At 42.4% G+C, this 20,541-nt stretch overlaps 1 protein-coding gene across 1 annotated transcript in view; it reads left to right on the forward strand.

The window, feature by feature from the left end:
- The window catches only part of GAD2 (glutamate decarboxylase 2), a 32,598-nt gene extending 22,954 nt beyond the window's left edge, over positions 1-9,644 (forward strand). The window contains exons 12-16 of the mRNA XM_072330323.1: positions 1,298-1,376; positions 3,067-3,216; positions 4,978-5,085; positions 6,202-6,291; positions 6,980-9,644. Coding sequence (XP_072186424.1) covers positions 1,298-1,376; positions 3,067-3,216; positions 4,978-5,085; positions 6,202-6,291; positions 6,980-7,153 — 601 coding nt within the window. The 3' untranslated portion in view covers positions 7,154-9,644. The remainder of the gene's footprint in view (positions 1-1,297; positions 1,377-3,066; positions 3,217-4,977; positions 5,086-6,201; positions 6,292-6,979) is intronic.
- Positions 9,645-20,541: the final 10,897 nt, after the last annotated feature.

Consider the following 20,541-nt stretch of genomic DNA (forward strand, 5'->3'; position numbering starts at 1 on the left):
ACTCTGAGCCGATTAAAAGCTGCCAAGTATTCATGAAGCCAAGCCAAGTGGCCAGATGTTGCCTCTGGAAGACTATCATCTCCTACAGATTTTGCATCAGGCACTTGTGCAGTCCCATTTAAACAGCAGAGAAGAAGGCACAGAAATGTTTCACAGTGTCCCTGTGCATTTTTGAGTTGCTTGCTTTGAAGGAGTGAGAGCAATTTGGTAGGAAATGATAAGGACAAGCATAAACCTATAACACTGTCTCCAAACTTACGAAGGAAAATACTGCCACATTCTCACATGCTCACTTCTGTTCACACAAATGTTACCTGTAAGTGCATCCTTTAAATGATTACATGTCCAGTTGACTCATTTATAGCAATGCACACCATCAAAACTCAAATCACTGCACTACATAAAATCATGCTCTCTGTGCATCCTTGTCAGCTTGCCAAATAGGATGCAAATGTATACATCTATCAGCCAGTCATCATATGTAATAACAGTAATTAGCAAATAGACTGTCAAGCATAATGCAAAATTTAAACAATAAACATTGTTACTGGACAGTCTGCCCTTCAGCACTCACCAAAGTCCCATACGTCTCTTCTCTGGTCTGTACTGTGACAGCACCCTGTTTCTTCACAGGACCTGGGCTGACTGCTGTTTTTGCAGAGCGTATGTCCTGAGGAGAGTCAGGCTCAGGCTCTTCTGTAGAAGGCTGAATGATTTCTGTGTTTATTGCTGTGGTAATTTTGTACCTGATTCTCCAGTGTTAAGGAACTGTGAAAATTACCATCAGCACAACAAGGAGAAAAATTACTTCTGGACAGGTTTTCCAAGCTAGCCAGAGACATAGAGGTACCCAGAAATATGTAAAGGAATTTTCAACTGGAATCTTACTGACACTGAAATCAGTGGGAGGGAATCTGCTACTTTGCCAGCTCCCTGCCTGTGTATTTGCTGCTTTTAGAAAGTTCATCAGTCAAGTGAGTGCTTTTGAAAAGTTGACCCTGTGTTTATAAAGTATAGACAACTCTCCAGAAGGATTAATACTAATTAAGTGTAGTGGATAGAGCAGTTATCCTGTGATAAGTTGCCAAAATGGCCATCCAAAAGCAATCCAGAGCTAGGCCCCTGAGGAAGGCATTGCTTTCTTACTCTCAGCCAAGATTACTTTCAGCTTTACTTCCTCAAACAAAAGAAGGTGCACTTTATTCCTTGTTCACTATTATTCTGACCATCACTAAATGTCTTCATGGTTTTACTGCAGTGGAACTGTGTCTGAGCTTCACATGGTTTTCTGTCGCAGGGCCAACTCAGTGACCTGGAACCCTCACAAGATGATGGGAGTCCCACTGCAGTGTTCAGCCCTGCTAGTGAGGGAAGAGGTACGTCCCAAAATCCTTGCTGCTCTGGCCCTGTCTGACATTTTGGTTCTCCTGGATGTTTTCTTCATATGTGTGTCATAGCTGATAGTTGCTAATGCAATGAGAAACTGAGAAACAGCTCTCTACTCACAGGCTGAGTAAAAGGGAATTAAAGCAGTCATCAGTCAGAAATGATATGTCTAATTAATGGCAATATATTTACAGTTTTGTGGCTTTGCATTCAGAATGCCTGTAGTACAGTTGTAGGTGCATAGCTGTGTAAGCCTGCTGTTTTCTGTGTGGTGTAAAACATAGTGGTAGGAAAATCTCATCCTCTTAGAGTGAATGCTGTGGTATGAATGCAGCATGACATTTCATCCATAATCAGGGCATCATTACTTTTCCTGGACTTTTACAATGGACATTTCAGTCCAGCTCTGATCCATATATCCACTTTGGGGCGCATGGAAAATAAAAAGGGAGGACTAAGTTCACTTGGAAGAAGTAGTACTAGAACTTGAATTACCCTTCAAGCCTATAATTTTCATATAACCATCAGTTACTGGGGCAGCTGCTATACAACCACTACTTAGAAGATCAGCTATCAAAAAGCTGGTTGCTGTTTTGCTAACAGCTGTACGACAGATTGTACACAAAGTGGTTGCGCTTAAGAGAGAAGCTGGCTTTCATTTGCCCTCTGGGTCAGTCCTCTGAGACAAATCCCACCTGGTTGAAGTCAGTACCATCCTTGACCTCTGGTGAGAACAGATGGCTCAGATTAGAGAAAGCCAATTTCTCCCTGCCTCCCCCCGCATTTTACTATCTCAGTTTTGAGTTATATGTAAAGCTTTGACTTAATGATGAACAGCAAAGTTTGGAGTCTTATTGGACTGGAAACTGCACTTTTAGCAACCGCCACAAGGTATATCTTAAACTTGGTTGAGGACTTCACTAAAACCAGAACATGACTTTCTGCATTTCACTTAAGAAACTAAAAGGAAGCCTCATGCTTTTGTGGGCCAGGCTCTACACCTTGTTGGCTGCTGGCCCTCCCACTGAGCTGCATCTCTAAACAGTGTCTGCCAGTCCAGAAACAGCTCTAGCTGGCTCTTTAAAGGCCATGTGCTCTTTTTCAAGGCTTTCCCTGCCATTTAAGCATCCAATCTGAGCATTGCTGATTTCTTGGACAAGAACAGGGCCTCTAAAAAAAATGAAAGAAACAGTGACAAGCAGAATTTTAGAGACCAAACTAGAAATGTGGTGCAAAAATCTTTACATTAATCATGAAATTGGCTTGATCTGAGTCAACTAGGCTTTTCTTTGGAATGCTTTGCAAGGAAAGGAGGAAAAGGAACCAAGACAAGGAGCAGAGAGTGAGATCCAAAAGTGAGCTTATGTGTAATGATGCTAAGAAGCACAATGTCCAGAGTTTTTTTTTTAAAAACAACCTCGGCTCCCTCTGAGAGTGGCTTATATATTGCTGGGTCAGGTACCAAACAGTGTCCCAGGCACTGAATGAAACAAGGAAGACTTAGGCCACTGAGCAACCAAGTTTGGTACCCCTTTTTTCTTCCAGTCTTCCTCTTGCCCTTGGAAACATATTTTGCTGAATCTGGGTGCTTGTAGTTTCTGCTGTGCAGCCCCTTACCCAACACAACCCTCAAAACAGTAGAGTGCCAGAATGACTTTTATGTGTCTCTCTTTCTATAAGGGACTGATGCAGAGCTGCAATCAGATGCATGCATCCTACCTCTTTCAACAAGACAAGCACTACGACCTGTCTTATGACACTGGGGACAAGGCTTTGCAATGTGGGCGGCACGTTGATGTCTTCAAGCTTTGGCTGATGTGGAGGGCAAAGGTAAGACTTCTGCAATATACTTGTTTGCATTAAAATAATGCACACCAGATACTGGTTTCTCTTCTGAAATCATCATACTAGAAACTACCTGACCTGAATTTTCCATATATAACATGAAAGAAAGAATATTATTGTTTTCCCTTTTTTATACTTTTAACAATTTAGCTTCAAAGAAGAGCACGTGATTTTGAAACTTGAACTCCATGGCTTTGCATAACATTTGCTTTGTGTAACTGTAGGAGTCTAACAGCATAAATCATACATCTAAGGATGTTGTTATGTGCATTTCTGGAAGTAAAAAGATGTTTTATTTTAAAGACATTCAGAAATTAAACATGGCAAATTGAGACTGGAATATGTAGTTGCATTCCACAAATGAGATACATGGCCACCCTTTGAAGGAGTTGGGGAAAACTCATCAAAATCTGTTCTCTTGGGAATCTGAAAACACCAGATCTAACGATTAATTCGTCTGCACTTGTACAATATTGCTAAATAAGTTCTTCCTATGTTTACTCAATCTTTTTGTGTCAAGTTGCCCCAGGTTTGTTCAGAGGAGATTACATCACTGTTTTCATTTCCAGAAAGCCTTAAAAGATCCTCATGTGCTTCATTAAAACTCTCCAAACAATTCAGAGACAGACATGCAGTATGGCTGGAGGTGTGGGGTTCTGGAGAGGAGAATGCAGGCTGCTGTGGCTGCAGTAGCTGCTGTGCTAACTGGGGTCCCCAGGCTGCAGGCAGTTGTAGCCACATCTCTCTTTAGCTGCAGGCCTTTCTCCCCGGGCTGTGCTAGCTCTATTTGGTTTTCAAAATCTCGATACACAGAGGGATAATGACACGGGCTTTTAAGTCGGTTCTGCACTGCCAGAATAGATTTAGCAAGGATGCTTCACTATTACTCAGAGACATTTTTTCTTTTAAACTCCATATTTTCAATATGCCTTGTACTGCTTTTTCTCTTCTCACACCCCACTTGTAATACTAATGTTGCAAAATAGGATGTATATTTCCTAAGTGGTTTATCTATTCCAGCTGATGGTTCCCCTTCCTCCTTCTTCAAGCTGGGTCCTTTGTTTGTAGTATCTCAGCTGGTGACTGCAGGAACAATCATGATGTCACGGGCAGAGGATTAGGACTTCTGCCAGAGAAGAAAAAGCAGGATCTGTGGGGGTCTCACAGACATGGCTTCTAACTTGATGTGGTGTCAATTAGAATAAAAGGAAGAAAAACACTAGGGAAGCAGGGCAGTATTTGAACAAAATGTGCATTTCCACAGGCATCGGGCTCATCCCTGAAAGCACGTTTTTTGTGTTTATTTTTTAAAAAAATGATTCTTGGAAAAAGCCCCATCTCATCACCTCTCAAAGATTTAAGTCCCCTCTTCTGAAAATGGCCTATAACACCCCATGTGTGGAACTCAGCATCTTCCTGTGGAGACACAGTTTTGTGCCAGCCCAGGCAGCTCTGCAAAACCCATCACTGAGAGCACCCTTATCACTGATGCTACCAGTGTTTTGCTGAGAGCTGAGGTAGTATTGAGAGCTTATTTGCAGAGGTAGCATTAGAGGAGCCAGTGGCAAGACCTGCATGAGCTTCACACAGGAGAGCATCCTTCACATGAAAAAACTGAATCATTAAATTTGTCCCACACTGACTTCAGAGAGGCGACCCATGGTGGGGCTTTAGTGGATGTTGCACGGGCCTTTTGCTCTGTCTGGTAACAGAACAGTCTGTCTTTTTTTCCCCTTTTCTCTAAAGGGAACCACAGGATTTGAAGCTCAAATTGATAAGTGCTTGGAACTTGCAGAATATCTATACAACAAAATAAAGAACAGAGAAGGGTATGAAATGGTGTTTGATGGAAAGGTACGTACTATAACTGCTTTTTTCCCAGTTGGTCAACTGAACCTACAGTAGATACTGGGACGCTACCAACAGTTCAAACCTACAGCATGTGATAGAACACCATGCCCTTGTATCAAAACCTGTTGTTGTGCTGATAATGCTCTTCCTTAGGGGATCCAGGGACCAGTTTGTACAGTGTCACCCCACTGAACCTAAACAGTGACATCTCAGGATAAAGCAGAACATGCACAGTCAGAACCAGCTTTCAAACAGTAAAAAGCAGTTGTCATTTTGTAATTCTAGGGTCTGTTAGGAATGCGGGTTGCAGCGCGACACAAGGCTGGTGCTGCTTGGGCTCATGTGGCAGCAGTAACACCATGTTCCTTCAGACGTATCGCTATGCAGTTTATTTCCCACACCTCTCACATCACCACTGAGTTTGGTCCATTGAGTCTGATGATGGGTAGAGATACTGACAGCAGTCAGAACTGCTGTAGCTCACATGTTCAGCTGAGAGGAACACAGCAAGGAAAGCAACTGCTGGGAGGCTGCAAAAATACACAGAATGTCAGCTAATTCTGCCTTTCCACTTAGTGCTCCCACGTTAAGTTAAACTAGCTAAGATGCTGCTATGCATGCATATTAATACAGAAGCTAGTGGAATCAAACAGAGCAGTAATAAATTTTATTATATGTACAAAAATGTAGACTATTTCATGTACCACCTGTGACTACTGTTTACAGGGCTGGATTCTGCATTATACTGTCATGTAATAACAGTAAACAATACAGTCCTCACCTCTAAATTATCTCTGATAGTCTTTTGCCTTATCCATGCATTCCCTTCAGCCTCCTGGGGGGAGAGCACCTACAAAATCTAGATGCTTCTCAGCAAGGGGTAAATATATTTGCACAGCTGGGTGATGTATTTCTGCAACTGACATCCTAGGAATAAATTGCCTAAAATTACCCTTTCTGCATTAATAACGATGATGACTCTCAGTGGACCACGGTAATGAAAACCATTCATTGCTGTCAGAATATGATGCATGAGAGGGGGAGAAGGCATGAGCTTAATTGCAATTGAGATATTGCGAGCATTTCTTACAGTGTAAACCGCTGTTATTCTATGCTTAGCCTCAGCACACAAACGTCTGCTTCTGGTATATACCTCCCAGCTTGCGTGGCATGGAAGACAATGAAGAAAGGATGAGCCGCCTCATGAAGGTAAGCAGCGTCCCCAGGGTGTCGTGCACCGAGCAGCAAAGACCTTACAGGCAGGCAGGCCCAGAAATGATCCTCAGGGTGTCGGGTCTGGTCACCTGGCTGTGTTCTGGCAGATGATACTTCCATGGTCATCTTGCTGAATGTTAGTCTGGCACCACTAAACTTTGGCTTCCAAGTTCAGTATTCTTGAGCTGGTCTCTTCTCTAGAGTTCTTACTGGAACCCTGTGTATATTTACTGAGGTTAACGTAAACAGCAATGAGTGAGCCCCGCAGGCATAGCAATCTGTATGCACTCTGCCATACAAAAAGAAGATGGAAAGCAACTTGTTTTGAGCACTACAAGATCCAGTTACCATGCGCTAATTGCCTGTGAGCAAAACTGAGAAAGTAAGAGGGAAATTCCCCAGCAATTTGAAGAGCAGGACAAAGAATCTGGATAAATCCAGTATCTTTGAAATGAGCCATTTATTCCTTAGCCATTTATTAATGGAGGTTAACTGCTTTTTCAATATTGGACCGATTTTCACTGTAACAGCTTCTTACAGCTCTTCATCCTTAAAAAAAAAAAAAAAAAAAAAAAAAAAAAAAAAAAAAAGAAACCAACAAACAAAAAAGTCCTCTGCTTTTTAGTAATAATAATAGTAATCATTGTCATCATCCCCTGCTTCTTGTTGAACACCACTGCAGGTGGCACCGGTGATAAAAGCCAGGATGATGGAATATGGGACAACTATGGTGAGCTATCAGCCTCTGGGAGACAAAGTGAACTTCTTCCGGATGGTCATCTCAAACCCAGCAGCAACTCATCAGGACATTGATTTCCTGATTGATGAAATAGAGCGCCTGGGACAAGATTTATAATAACCGGGTGTGAAAGGCTGTTCCTGGACCTCTAAGTAGACAATTAAGTTGTCACAAACTGTGCGAATGTATTTGTAGTTTGTTCCAAAGTAAATCTATTTCTATATTGTGGCGTTGGAGTAGAGTACAGTTTAAAATCAAAAAAAACATGGCTCCTTTAAAGTCCTTTCCTGAGTTTTAGAATACCTCGTTAATAATTAGCTACACAAAAAGCTGCATTGAAACAAATGAGGAATTTTATCCCAAATTTCAACACAGGGACTACTTTAAATTAAAAGCAGTCAGACCGAATGGTGCCAAATTTGCCCCAGATGGTGACAAAGTAAAATTAAGGGAATAGGGAGAGGGTAGTGAGAAACAGTATACAAGCCGTTTGTTTAAAAGTGGAAGTATTTTGCCTTTTTCATAGTATTAGAACAGAATTTCTAATTTACCTATAGCAGTATTTCAAATGTATTTAAATAGGTATAGTTTTACAAAAGGAAATATATATATATATATATAAAAACCCTATTTTGTAAAATATATATTTTTGTTTTATATGGGTTATAAAACTGCAAGGACAGAAGCTGAAAATTAACTAGAATTCTTTTTTCTTTTGATGGAGGTGCCTCAAATATTTATTACTGCTTATTTTAAATCACGAGCCCACATACATTCTGAAGAGGTACCCAAACCTCATTTCTCCATGTTACGTGGATTGTAGGTCTCCAGGGTTGATTACTGAAAAACCTCGAGAGTACTGCAGCTCTTAAAATCACTTAGTAAGATCAATTACAGTACAACAATAGGATGCTATTGTTCCTAATTATGTTTCCCACTTGGCCTAACTAAGCAGACGCACAATCAATCTACAGCGCTAACCAAGACTGAAATTAGGTTGTATTTGGATGGTTTCTTTGTCCTGTGGTAAAAAAGCCTATCCAAAAAAGTCACACGTCCAAGTTCTTACGTCATAACCATTTCTGCTCTGAGCAGTGCAAAACTGCACAAAACATGAGTTGCCTGGAATGCTTTCTAAAGAAAGCTTCATTAAAAGGGGAAAGGCTTCTTATGGATATACAGGTCTGCAGGACGAGGCCTAAACTGAACACGACCATAATCCAGATGGCAGTATTGGAGGTTGCTAAGGGTTGTTGTTTGAGTTTGAGTAACAAACTGTGTTGTCAAAGGTTCTCCCAGTACTGGACTATGTCCTTGTTTGCTACAACTTTTGAAATGACAGAAAATGAGTGAGCTTAGGCCGCATCTGCCTAGAACAGGCCATGCGAAGCCTCTCAAGCCTTGGAAGCCATGGGCACGACTCCTGCAGAACTCATTGCTGCCCCATTCCTCACCATTAGCAGTGGCTCTGAGATGGCAGCTGAAGTTTATTCTCTTTTCCCCTTCTACAGCTGGAAGTGTGGGTAGGAATTATGGGGCTCAGGTCTGTCTATTTATAACCCTACAAGAGTTTTGGTTTTAACTTTGCCTATGTGGCCAACTTGTGTTTGTAAAGCAATATTGTTTTGCTGGCTCTAACATACTTGAAGAGAAAATAAAAAGTGCAATGTGCAATGTGGTATTAATTTAATCTAAAATAAATGAAGTATTAATTCAGCATAATATCATGAGGACATGAAGTAAGAGGAAATAGTGTCTGTAATTGTGTTGCCTTTATTATATTGATAGTACTGTTTTGTCACCTCAGATTGAGGCTGTGCACTTTAGATTTAAACTGTACAATGTTGCAAATCAACATGTGTTGCTGTATAAGCTTGTACAATATATTATTGGTATGTCATTATTTGTGCAGTTGTAGTATTGACTCTTGATATTGTGAGAACTGCATTTATGCCAGTCCCTCTGCTATACCTTTGCTTGGTAAGAACCTCTCCTCGTCAGCTTTTAGGCAGCCCTCACCTCACCTGAGTGTGTCACCATTGCTACCTATGGTGCATACTGTGGCAATTTGTTCTGAAGAGGAGGTGCCAGTTGTGGCAGGAAGGACTTCAATGTAACCTTCTCTAAATGTGTCACATCCACCAACCTAACCACTGAAATACTGAGTAGAGCAGCAAATATTACACGCTTTCTTGCTGTGAATAAGGCAAGAAAAGAGCATAAAAATAAAAACATGGGGACAATGGTGAAGGTGGTCAGTAGCCTGGTTACATCTTGCATGTGCAATTCTGTTTTAAAGTACTAAGTGCATACGATGTATTTATTAGCTGTGTGTGCCAATCTGAAGTTCGCATTCGGTGTTCCAGGAGAACCAGCATTTTTTTCCACATTACAATGTTTATTGCAGCCAGGAAAGAGCGGCACAGCAACCTGTTCTTGTGTTTGACCAAAGTATCTTATCTGTGTTGTTGATCTAAATCCAAATAAAAGTGTAAAACGTGGCTGTGGGTCTTCTCATTAGCAGCACCGATGGGCACTGTGCAAAAACCAGATTTATCACGTGTGTCATTTCGGAGCAAGGCCCCAATAAAGAGAATGTTTAATTGTACCCCTTTCTGTGTCTCTGGATTCTTTTTTTCACAGCAAACACATTCTGTTAATTACTGTAACATAAAAACAGTTTCATCGCCAGACCCTTTTTGAGGCTATTCTCAGAATCAGCATAAAAGTGTAAATCTGCCATCTGCTGCTCCTTTACCTTATCTTTACAAGATGGATTTAGTTGCTTTATTCTCCCCAGGCAAGCTCAATAATTTTTTATGCTTTGTTTTGTCTTTTCATTCTATGAGCACATCTCCAAATTAACCATCGACCGTAATCAGCCTATGGCACAGCAGTGAAAGCAGTCAGGGCGCTTTCCAGGGCAACATGAGCTATATGGTGGCAACAGTTTAAGAGGGCCATGAAATAAAGACAAAACAACTGATGGAAAAATTAAGATTTGAGTCCTCATGTCTCCTCTGGCCTCATTCCTCCAAAATCTGCCACCATCTGCCCTATTTTCCTTCCCACACCTGAAGAGCTGCACAGATTATGACAGATACAGAGAAAGAAAATGATGCTGTTGAAACATAGCATTTAGGACATTTATGCTTGACATAAGATTTTGTTTGCTATTTCTGTAAGTCTGCAGTGAAGTTTGAGATGAATACCTGTGCACAGTATATGGGCAGAGCTCAACTAGCAGCTCCTTAAAGAGAGGGTGGTGGTTGCTCCCCTTGTCGTGATGAAGCTCTTTGGCTGGTGTTGGGACAGGAAGCACTATTACTATTTTTGCCTACTCTCACGTGTGTGCTTGAAGCTTGGGTTTTGTTGTAAGCCCTTTGCACCCCAAGCTGTGTGACATGTCCCTGTGAGATGGGATTGGAGCAGATCTGCCTGTGCCAATCAGAAGCTTCCTGTCCATTCCTGGGGAAGGCAGGAAGGTTGATGAGCAAGGAGGAGTTCCTGTAACAGCCTGGATAACAAATCTCCACTAAGACTGCTTGCTTTTGAGTTCTCACATCAGAAATGAAGCTGCTTAGATGCTTCTTTGCTCTACCACAAAGCCCCCAGAAGAGCTTTCTGCACAGGGAGAAACACGGATCTAGAAGAGGAGATGACTAACCACATTGTGAAAGTGTACCTCACAGCAAGCTTGTGTCTTCCACTGGCCACTTCCCATGCTGCAGAGCATTCACACAAAGCTGCAGGAGCTGTCACTCCCTCAAGGTGCTCCAACCACCTCACCACCTCACTGTTTTGCATCTGCTTCTCAACACCAGACATCCTTCACCTTCTCATGCCCCTCTCATTCCTCTTGCTCCTTTCCTAGAACGAGAATGTGTATGAATATCTTATCCATCTTTAAACCTTGATGAGACCTTTAAAAATGAAGCCTGAAAGTTAGATCTCTACTACAATGAGCATGGGGCCCTCTATCCAAGAAGTTCTGCTGTGAAATGATGAAATGTAAGAAGGAAGAATCTAGAGGAACTTTTTGCATGAGAACTGGCTCATAATTATGAAGTCTGTAGCTACAAAGAACAGCAAGACACCATTTTAAAGGGATTTCTTGGCAATGTGTTTGCCTGGAGAAGTGACATTCAGTAACTAATACCAACTGAGAGGCTAATGCAGAAGCAGCAAATGTAGATGGTCTCTTCTGCAAAACTCCAGCCCTGGAGCCACATTGGTCAGAGTACTAGAGAGGCAGGGGGACAGGTGGAGGCAGGAGAGGATTTCCTGGACCATCCAAGGACATGGCCAGTGAGGTGATTGGCTCTCCAACCTCTATGAGTGTGGCTCCATGTGAATACTGTCTGGCCCTCTATAAATGGCCTTCTGGAGGGACCCAGAGAGAAGCTCTTACCTTCCCTGCAGACATAGCTCCAAGAAAGGCAAAATTAAATACCAACTTAGTTGTTTAAAACTCTTATTCCAGCATGGTTAAGGAAGAAACAAAGCAAGGCAGAACTCAGTGGTAAATCTTCTACCTAACTTAGCTAGGCTGATTGCCAACTAGAAAATCATCCTAAGTAGGAAGCAAGTTCTGTAGAAATCCACAGGATACTGTCTCTAATGTGCTAATGTCTCAGACTTACAATGTCTGCATTATCAGTTTTCTACCTGACCAGCCTAAAAAAGGGGAGTAATTTGACCATTAGGGGAAAGCCAGGTTCTGCAGCTGGAAGAATTACAGAGCTGGTTTTGCTGCTCACTGGGAAGACAGAACGGCTGTGGGTCATGGCACTGTTCATTATGGCACTGAAGGAGGCAGGTGTATAGATTTTACAGTGTACTGTGGAGCAGGAAATTGGGACTGAGATTACAGTCAGAGAAAAAAAAAGGATTATGTGCTTCTTTTTTGTGTTAGAATAAAAGCCTGCGTACCTTGAAATTCTAGCATTAGGAAGGATGAAAAATCTGTTTGTTGAGTTCACATTGCAAGAGCAGAGCAAAGGCTGTTTACTTAGGGCCCAGAAAAGTCACGAATTGAGCTAGGGTGGAAAGCTCCAGTGATCTCACCTCTCTGCAACAGCTACCCCTGATGCCTAGTGCCACATCTTTCAAATGCTTTCAGACATCTTGTTTCCATGATGGGAACCCATCCAGCTTAATCCCAGCCCTCAAAACCACTCATTCTCAGCCTGTGACCTGTAAAGACATGGGGATAATTTCTCAGAGGTCTATGAATTATAACTAGGGAGAGCAAGTTCACGTATGGTGGTGATGAGTTGATGGTTGGACTAGATGGTCTTAGTGGTCTTTCCCAACCTTAATGATTCTGTGATTCTATGATTCTGTGCACTGCTCTGCAATGTATGAGATTTCTAAGGGGGTCCTCACAGGCCACAGAGAGATTTTAAAGACTCACAAACCAGAAGAGCTTGAAAATGCCAGAACTGGGCAATGGCTTCTTCTAAAACACTTCATTTTGCATTACATGGAGCAGTGACTGGTGAAGTACTGGGACTTGGCTGGGCCTGCGCACTGTGATCATACAACATTTTGCATGTGTGACAGCCAGAAGTTACACTCTGCACAACAGACATTAAACTAGCATGCTGGACAGGAAGCAGGAGAACAGCTATTGGCTCCATTACCAAGATACTATTAATATTTCATATCATCCTATACATTTCCATTTTCTCCCACTTCTACTCTTCCTGCAGGATAGACATCTATTTTCCTACCCATCTTTCTCTATTCCAGTAATTAAAATCATTCTGGGAGAAAGAACAGATGTTTGGGACTTGATGTAAACACGCTTTTCTGCTCTGAGAAATTAAAAGGAAATGGTTTGTGTTATAATAGGGAGCTGCAGACCACAGCTTTTAAAAGACAGGCTGTAAAAGGCGATGAGGCAGTGCAGTGGGTGACTGCCAGCAGAGCTCCCCAGGTGAACACTCCTGTGCAGAGTCAATGCCCACCATAGGAAGCTGCTCCACAATGATCCTTGCCAAATGGCTTACTCTGCAAAAGCTGATCCAGCTAATTTCCCCATTCAGATGAACTGCTCCTGTTTGTAATGCATTGGCACCCAGCTGAAGCCTGAGCTTTCTGCCAGTTAATACTGTCACCCTGTCAGAGGCAACTGCTCTTACAATGTGATCTGAAAGTGTGGCAGAGGCTTGGTGCACACAGCTTGCCTCAGGACTTTGTCTCACATAAAAGCTTTTCTCTTCCACCACTCTTTCCTTCTGATCAGGAGAGACCAAGGAAACAAAATACAAAGTTTTCAGGATTCAGTTTTCTGGATTCCCTTTCACTAGTGTTCATTTGCAGGACTCCCACCAAGGAGTCTGACAACACCTCCCAGCTGCAAAAAGCTCAAAGAAACCAGGACAATGTTTCTGCTCAGCTCTTGCATAGAGTATTCCTGGTGACCAGACTAATAGGTCTGTCCTTCCTGGATGGAATGGGGTACTGCATCTTCTTCCTGCAGTAGGTGCTGGGGTCCTGTCTGAGAGCAGGACAGATCCTGAATTTATTTCCATATATATACCCCATCTCTTGTTAGAATGATAGAATGGCTTATGTTGGAAATGATATTAAAGAGCATCCAGCTCCACTCCCCTGCTGTGGGCTTCCTATGCCTTTGGTTCTTGTGTCATGTTTGGGCAGCATCTCCAGAAAAGTCTGTCTACATCCAATTTGTGAGAATGAGAATTAAATCATGTTAACAGTGACGCTGATGAGAGTTGATGGGGATGATATTAATAACATGCAGAGTGCCTTAGGTGAGCTCTTACTATCAGGCAGATGTGTGACAAATCTGGAAAGAAGCTTCAGTAGTAATTTTTAGACTGCAAGATCACTGTTGGGTTATTTTTTATAGTGAAACTCTGGATAAAAATATAATCATTTCCTGCTTGCAGTCTACAGACACTGCCTCAGGAATTAGTATCCAATAGGCAATGATAAATGGCAGGGTTATGAAATATCACAAGGACCTCTGTGTCTCACTCTGTCCTTTAACCATCAATAAAAATGAGCTGTGCTACTGCTTCCTGTAGAGGCATTTTCTACACACAACCAAAGAGACTTGCCTATTTAAATTTCACATTTATTACTATTTCAGTAGACACCAGTAACTGAAAGAAATACATTGAAGTGAAATACAAAATAATATGTAGGTTTAACAGCAGTGCTTAAAAGCATCAGTTGAGGCGAATGCTGTAGTCAGTGCCTTGTTTCTGCATAATATGATTTAACTTGTGTTGATTCATTCCCCCTTTTTCCTGTTTCTCTTAATTCAGAGTGTCATGTTTGTATGAGTTGTGTCTGCAGGAAAATTGTTGAGCAAAGTATATCTTGTTGGTAAGATACTGGCAACCTAAAAGGTAGGCACGGATCTTCCTACTCCTTGACCATTGCTTCTGAAACAAACTGCCTTTTATTTTTTAAAGTCTGCCACAGATGACAATTTGCACTCGCTTCTTTTTTTTTAGCAACAGTCAGCATGAAAAAGGATTTAAAAAGACAAAAATAATTGAACTCAAAACCCTTTCTTAGATTGGATCTGAATGTATATACCTCAATTGCAACAATGTTGGAATTAATGGCTTACTACCATTACTATCATTCTTGAAAGTGATTTCTGTGCATTAACTCTGGTAGGAATCTCAAATAAATTGTAGCTTTTGATCACTAGCTTTGCCATCTCCCACACAGAAAGTCTGGCTATTTTTCCACACTGTCAGTAACCTCCCTTGCTCCCAGGCTTGATTTTAGAGTGAACCAGCTAATCCTTTTCAATGGAAACTGGCCACATTTGACACAAAAGGTCACCACAGAGCCTGATCCAAACAGGCAGCACAGATGCCGCCTGCACCAGGTTTGACTTCTTTCCTCATTACATGGGTCCAAGCAGCTTCAAAAATATTCCTGCTCTCCTTCACGTACACAAAAAACAGCCACGTGTAAAGACATCATTCTGCAGGCTTCAACTCAGTGCTCTCATAGCTGAGAGGCACTGAGGGACATGGTTAGTGGGTATGGTAGATGCCATGGTAATGACCATCAACCATGAGATGATGGTTGGAATAGGTGATCTTAGTGGGCTTTTCCAGCCTTAATGATTCTATGGCAATTTCTGCAATTTAGACCAAGAAGTGATGAACAAATACTAGTTAGGCCTCAAGACTACCCCATGGTACCCCAAAAACATCTGGTCCAAGTGCTATAGGGTGTGGGTCTGGCCAATATGCTCCCAAGAGTGCTGTCCTTCAGCATGATGAGTATGAGCCAACCCATCCTGATGGCCAAGGAGGTTTTTGTGTCAATCCTCAAAAGTACAGTAGACGTGATGACAGGGATGAGGCTTTCAGTGAGTCTGATCCCACTCAACTTTCTTCACTTGTTTCTGACAGGGTTCAGATAAGGTCTAATAATGCCTTGAAGGTTCAGACGAGAAATAATGCTTCAAAAGCTCCAGCAGAGAAGTTTAAATTCAGTATTAGAAACATCTTTCCTTTGGTAAAGGACTCAGACAATCAGTGTTACAACAAACATAAGGAATTATTGTCATTATCCCTCTTTACCTTATGAACTGCCAGCTCCCCAAACTGCTGCTAACCTACACCGACCAGACAGGTTGCCAGAGCTCCTAAACCACTAAATGTTTTAAAACACAGCAGAAAATTTGAGGATCTTTTTTCATTCTCAGATCTGAGTAATGCAAAAGACATCAGAACAAGACATCATGAATAATATTTCATTTGGAACTTTGGATTTTGAGGATAGCAAAATGAAAAAGGAAAGAGAAGATGTTGTGGGTTCAGGCTGGCTCCAGCAAGCTCTGATGGGTGTACTTCATAATCCCTTAAAACCAACACTGGGGAAACAATTCAGTCTTCTGTGCATTTTTCTACATACTCTGATCACATTACATGATGACACATGAATCATTTGTCTGTATGGATACTGCAGGATTTTAAGAGGCCAAAAAAGAGCTGCTCTGGGCTGGGCCTGAAGGGCCAGGGGAGCAAGGAGATGCTGGGACAGAAGCAGGGTGGCTGGAATGGGATGGGACCAGAAATGAAGGGTGAGGCATGGACACAAAAGGTGGCAGGATGCTCCTGGGCTGGTCCACAGCGACCTACAGATGTTGGGCTGTTGGTGATTCCAACTCATCTTTCCAGTTGGGTGACCTCACACACTCACTCACTCTGACCCATCTTGAAAAGTGACCAGGTGCTGGGATGAGCAGTTGATAAAGTATCCTAGTGGCCTTTGTTACCAACAGATCCATGCTGGAGGGAGCTATAAATCCCTCAACCTCCACACAAGCTGCATTTGATCCAACCTCTGCCTGAGTCCATGGCAGAATTCCCACTGACTGCAAATGGACTTAGACTGAGTTTATGAGCCACATCACTTACAGAATGCTGGGGCTGCCTGAACTAATGCCCATCTGTTTGGACTCCATTTATGGCTCCTAACAAATCGGTTGAGCCCTGGGGCGACACAGAACCCAGCAGACAAACCCCACAGAGACCACTGGTCTCACCACAGCCTCACGCCCCGCCAGCCATCAGCATCCAGCATTGTGCATTCATCTGCTTTCTCAAGAGATAGGGTACTGCCAAAGCACTACACAGCTCTGCAGGGTGAGCAGACTTGTTCTAGGCCTTCTTGGGTAAGTATTCAGGTTGTGTACGTGATGTAACGTAAATAGTTGCCAGAGACTGAAAAGCATCTTCTGTAGTCTGACAAACAGGGAAAGCACTTTTACTTCAAATAATTGAGAGGGGGAGAAGTGAAGATGTAAGAATGAAGAAAGAAAAGAAACTTGGAAGAGAAATACTAGACTTTTTTAGTTCAATGGTAAGGAATGGGCTTTTCAAAAAAATATTTTCAATGTGACCCAAAATGAATTTTTATCATGGAAGGAAAAAAAAACAAAAACAAAAAACAAAAAAGTATAATTTCTGGTCAACAAAGTGCTGCTGTTAAAATTTGTATTGTGCTTCCTTTCGGGATTCCCTAGCACCTTGCACTGCTCATCAATGGCAAAAACACATCAATACCCTCCTTCTGCACAGTTTACCTTTGACAGCAAATGGACAAAATGATGGGTGCCACACACTCTGAAGTGCATCAGTAGCTCTTTGTGAGGACATCTTTGCTCTCCAGTGATACTCTGAAGCAGTGAAGGACCAGTACGATGCTGCCACTCCTCCTGGGCACCTTTAGAGAGCACAGGAGGCTGCTGTTGAGCCAGGTACCCCATCTCGTGTGCTCCTCTAGTTGTTTCCAAAGCTCTTCCAGCTGCATGCAGTACTTTAGAGATAAAGCAGCTAACTACCAAAGTTAAACCACCTATGCTTTGAGCATTCCAGTGTGACAACTCCAGCTTTTGTAAATGTAACTGCTTGTATGCCCATGTTCCTCATACTGCTGATAGAGAAAGTAGGGTGCTTCAAGGCACTCATAAGGAAAGATGCCCTTGCAGTTACCAAGCTAGAGAAACAAAGAACAGTTAGGTGCACAGAAAGTGGTTTGACACAAATGTAAATCTTTGGCTTCCTGCAGCCAAGGGCAAAAGTTGAATTTACACAGAAAGCATGAAAGCACAGCCACTGCAGTAAGCTGAGTATTTTAAATCTATAGATCAACTGCAGGTCCTTGACATGGAAGATGTGCAGTTTTTATTGACTGCAAGAATTTCAATTTAGAAACAAATAAAAATAAAATAAAAAGGGGATCCGAGTTAAGACTTGTCATTTCAGTGAGAAACCAAAATATTCTGAGCTGTGGCAGCAGCTGCTTGAGGCTGCCTGGCAGCTGTGTCCTGGCCATGGGAACAGAGCTTGCACCTCAGCTGCTGGGTGAGATCCTGGCCCTGCAGCAGTCAGCAACAAAACTCCCATTCATTATTAGGGTGGCAGATTCTTTCCGACAGCCTCACTCCATTGTAAACTTGGTCAGGTTTTCTCCATGCTAAGGATGGTGTTTCCGCAGTAGATGGCTATTTTCTGTATCACGTAGTTGTGATCTTGTTGCTCTTCCAAAAATCGGGCTTCCAGGAAGTGGCAGCTTTGACTGCTTAATAGAAACCTAAATGCAGTGGGAGAAAGGGCAGAAAGATGCTGTAGACATCAGCTCCACAAAACAAGAGGAGAGGAAGGACTTGCCCAGAATCCCAGCACCCAACCAGAGAGCTGGGGGAACTGCCATGAAAATTACTGCTGCCATTCAGGAGATGGATTTCTCTGTGAGACTCTTCTGTAATTTCCCTGTACCTCAGCTGTATGCAAAGGACCTTGTAGTTTCCCTCCCAGTGGCTGATTTTAACAACCTGAAATGCTCTGTTTTATTTTTGCCCTGGATGTCATTACTTTTAAAAAGAGACAAGCTGTCCCAGAATGGTGCAATTAAATTGTTAAACTGGCTAATAGCACAGCAGCAGCAGCCGAGCTCTGCTTTACCCTCCATTACCAGCCAGCTGGAGAAAGATGCTGATACCATTAAACAGCATTTTAAAAATGATTACAATGATATTTTTACTAGCCACATATTTTAATCTGAGCATTCTAATACCCAATATTCATAAATTCATTACAAAAATAACTCCTCTCATCTTGTTTTCTCACAGAATTTCTAGTACATTAATCTCTCTCTCGTCAGTACCTCATTTATTTTTTAATTTCTTTCCCTCTCATGTTCAGACCCATATCACACTTTGTCTTCATCCAATTTTACTGTCATATGTTTATAAAGATAATGTTCTTATCAGCAAGGCACACATCAGAGATGAATAGCAGTGAGGAATTAAACCTGCAGAGATGTGAAGAGAAGAAGCCTGGGCTGTGCTTTGTAGTTAACCTGCCTGGGAACATTTAATCCTCTATAGAAGACATTTTACATCATGGAGCTTAAAAAAGAGAAGTTCAAAGCACAGGTAACTTGGCTGGTTTGGGGAAGGGTGGGTCAGGGAGATTGGGACAGGGCTTGAAGTCAGGCCTCCACACCACTGGAATTAATTGCTTGCTAAAAGTCTGGGGTGTAGGAGGGGGGTTGCTTTTGGTGAGCAGCAACAGAGAGCATAGAGCTTCCTGGTGCTTTCACATTTCAGCCCTCTTCTAGAACAAATTAAGACTGTGTGTGAGGGGGGAGGTTGAAAAACCAAGACAAGTGAAGATATGGCTGCCAAGGCAGCAGCAGGAGGCGAGGCCTACTCACAGCCCACTGCCTCCAGCTGAGTCTGCTACTGGGGACAGCCCTAGCACAAGGGCTTCCTTGGGGTCCCCCTTGCCTCCAAGTCGAGAGATTGAGTGCCAGAACACTATTTTAAAAGAAAAAAATTGCGGGTATTGGAGGTGCTTCTGTGCAGATTGGCCATCAGTCGAAATTCTGACCATGCTAAAGCCAAGGATAGAAGTGCTGCCAGCAGCCCACTGGCCATCTTTGCTGTTTGCTCCCGCTCCCACTGAGGCTGGTTGGGTATAGTGGTGCTTTTTGGGGGATGTCAGTGAGCCATGGTGATGAAGGTGCTGCATTTTGACAGGAAGAAAGGCAATGGCCTCTCTGGAGCCTGTTCTTATGGAGAGGGTCAGCCAGTCATGCATGGATGGTTTGGCCACTTCAGAACCAAGCTGCAAAGACACCTTGGGCACACACAGGGAAAGAAAAGGGGCTGCAAAACTGGCTCACAATGTATGCATATACTGAGATGTGAAGCACAGGCAGAGGCTGCCCAAGAGAAGCTGTGAATGTCTCATACCCAGAGGCTCTCAAGGCCGGGTTGCTCAGGGCTGTGGGCAGCCTGAACGGCTGGGTGGTAACCCTGCCTACAGCAGGGGATTGTAGCTCCATGATCTTCACTATCCCTTCCAACCTAAGCTATTCTGTGAACATACACAGAAATAAAGCACTTGCTGAAAAGTTAAAGGAAAACTGCAAGGGTCAAATGCGGTGTTGTCTTTCCTTCTCTATCCCCAGCTGATGTTTTCTATTAGAAGTGCTCTAGGTGGAATGTGCCAGGGACCTTTAAAGCAGGGGGATGAAGATGAGATGAACTGCCATGATGACAGACTTGAAGTACACATTAGCCTATGTAGTGTGAGATTGTGACTTTCTCTACACAAAGAAGTGGATTATACATGTATGCCCTAATATTTAGAAAGCATTCATGATTGTTAGAATTTACACGAACTCCACTGTCAGCAACATTTCATGACTACAGGCTAAACTGCTGCTTTTCTCTTTCCTTATAGAAATAGCTTTGGAAAAAAAAAAAAAATAAAAAAATAAAAAAAAAAAAAAATCCAAAGTGTGCTATAGGTTTATTCCCATTTGTGGGTTTCTAAGACTACAAAGAAGTTTCTTCATTTTCTAAGTCCGAATTGAGAAAGAACAAGGATTAATTGTCTGATGAGCTTTACATACTCTTAGCCTAGCAGCTACTCTGAGAGTTGTAGCTTAAAAAAGAAATAAACACAGCTGCATTTATATTTAGC

The sequence above is a fragment of the Excalfactoria chinensis genome, chromosome 2, assembly GCF_039878825.1.
Source record: "Excalfactoria chinensis isolate bCotChi1 chromosome 2, bCotChi1.hap2, whole genome shotgun sequence".
NCBI lineage: Eukaryota > Metazoa > Chordata > Aves > Galliformes > Phasianidae > Excalfactoria > Excalfactoria chinensis.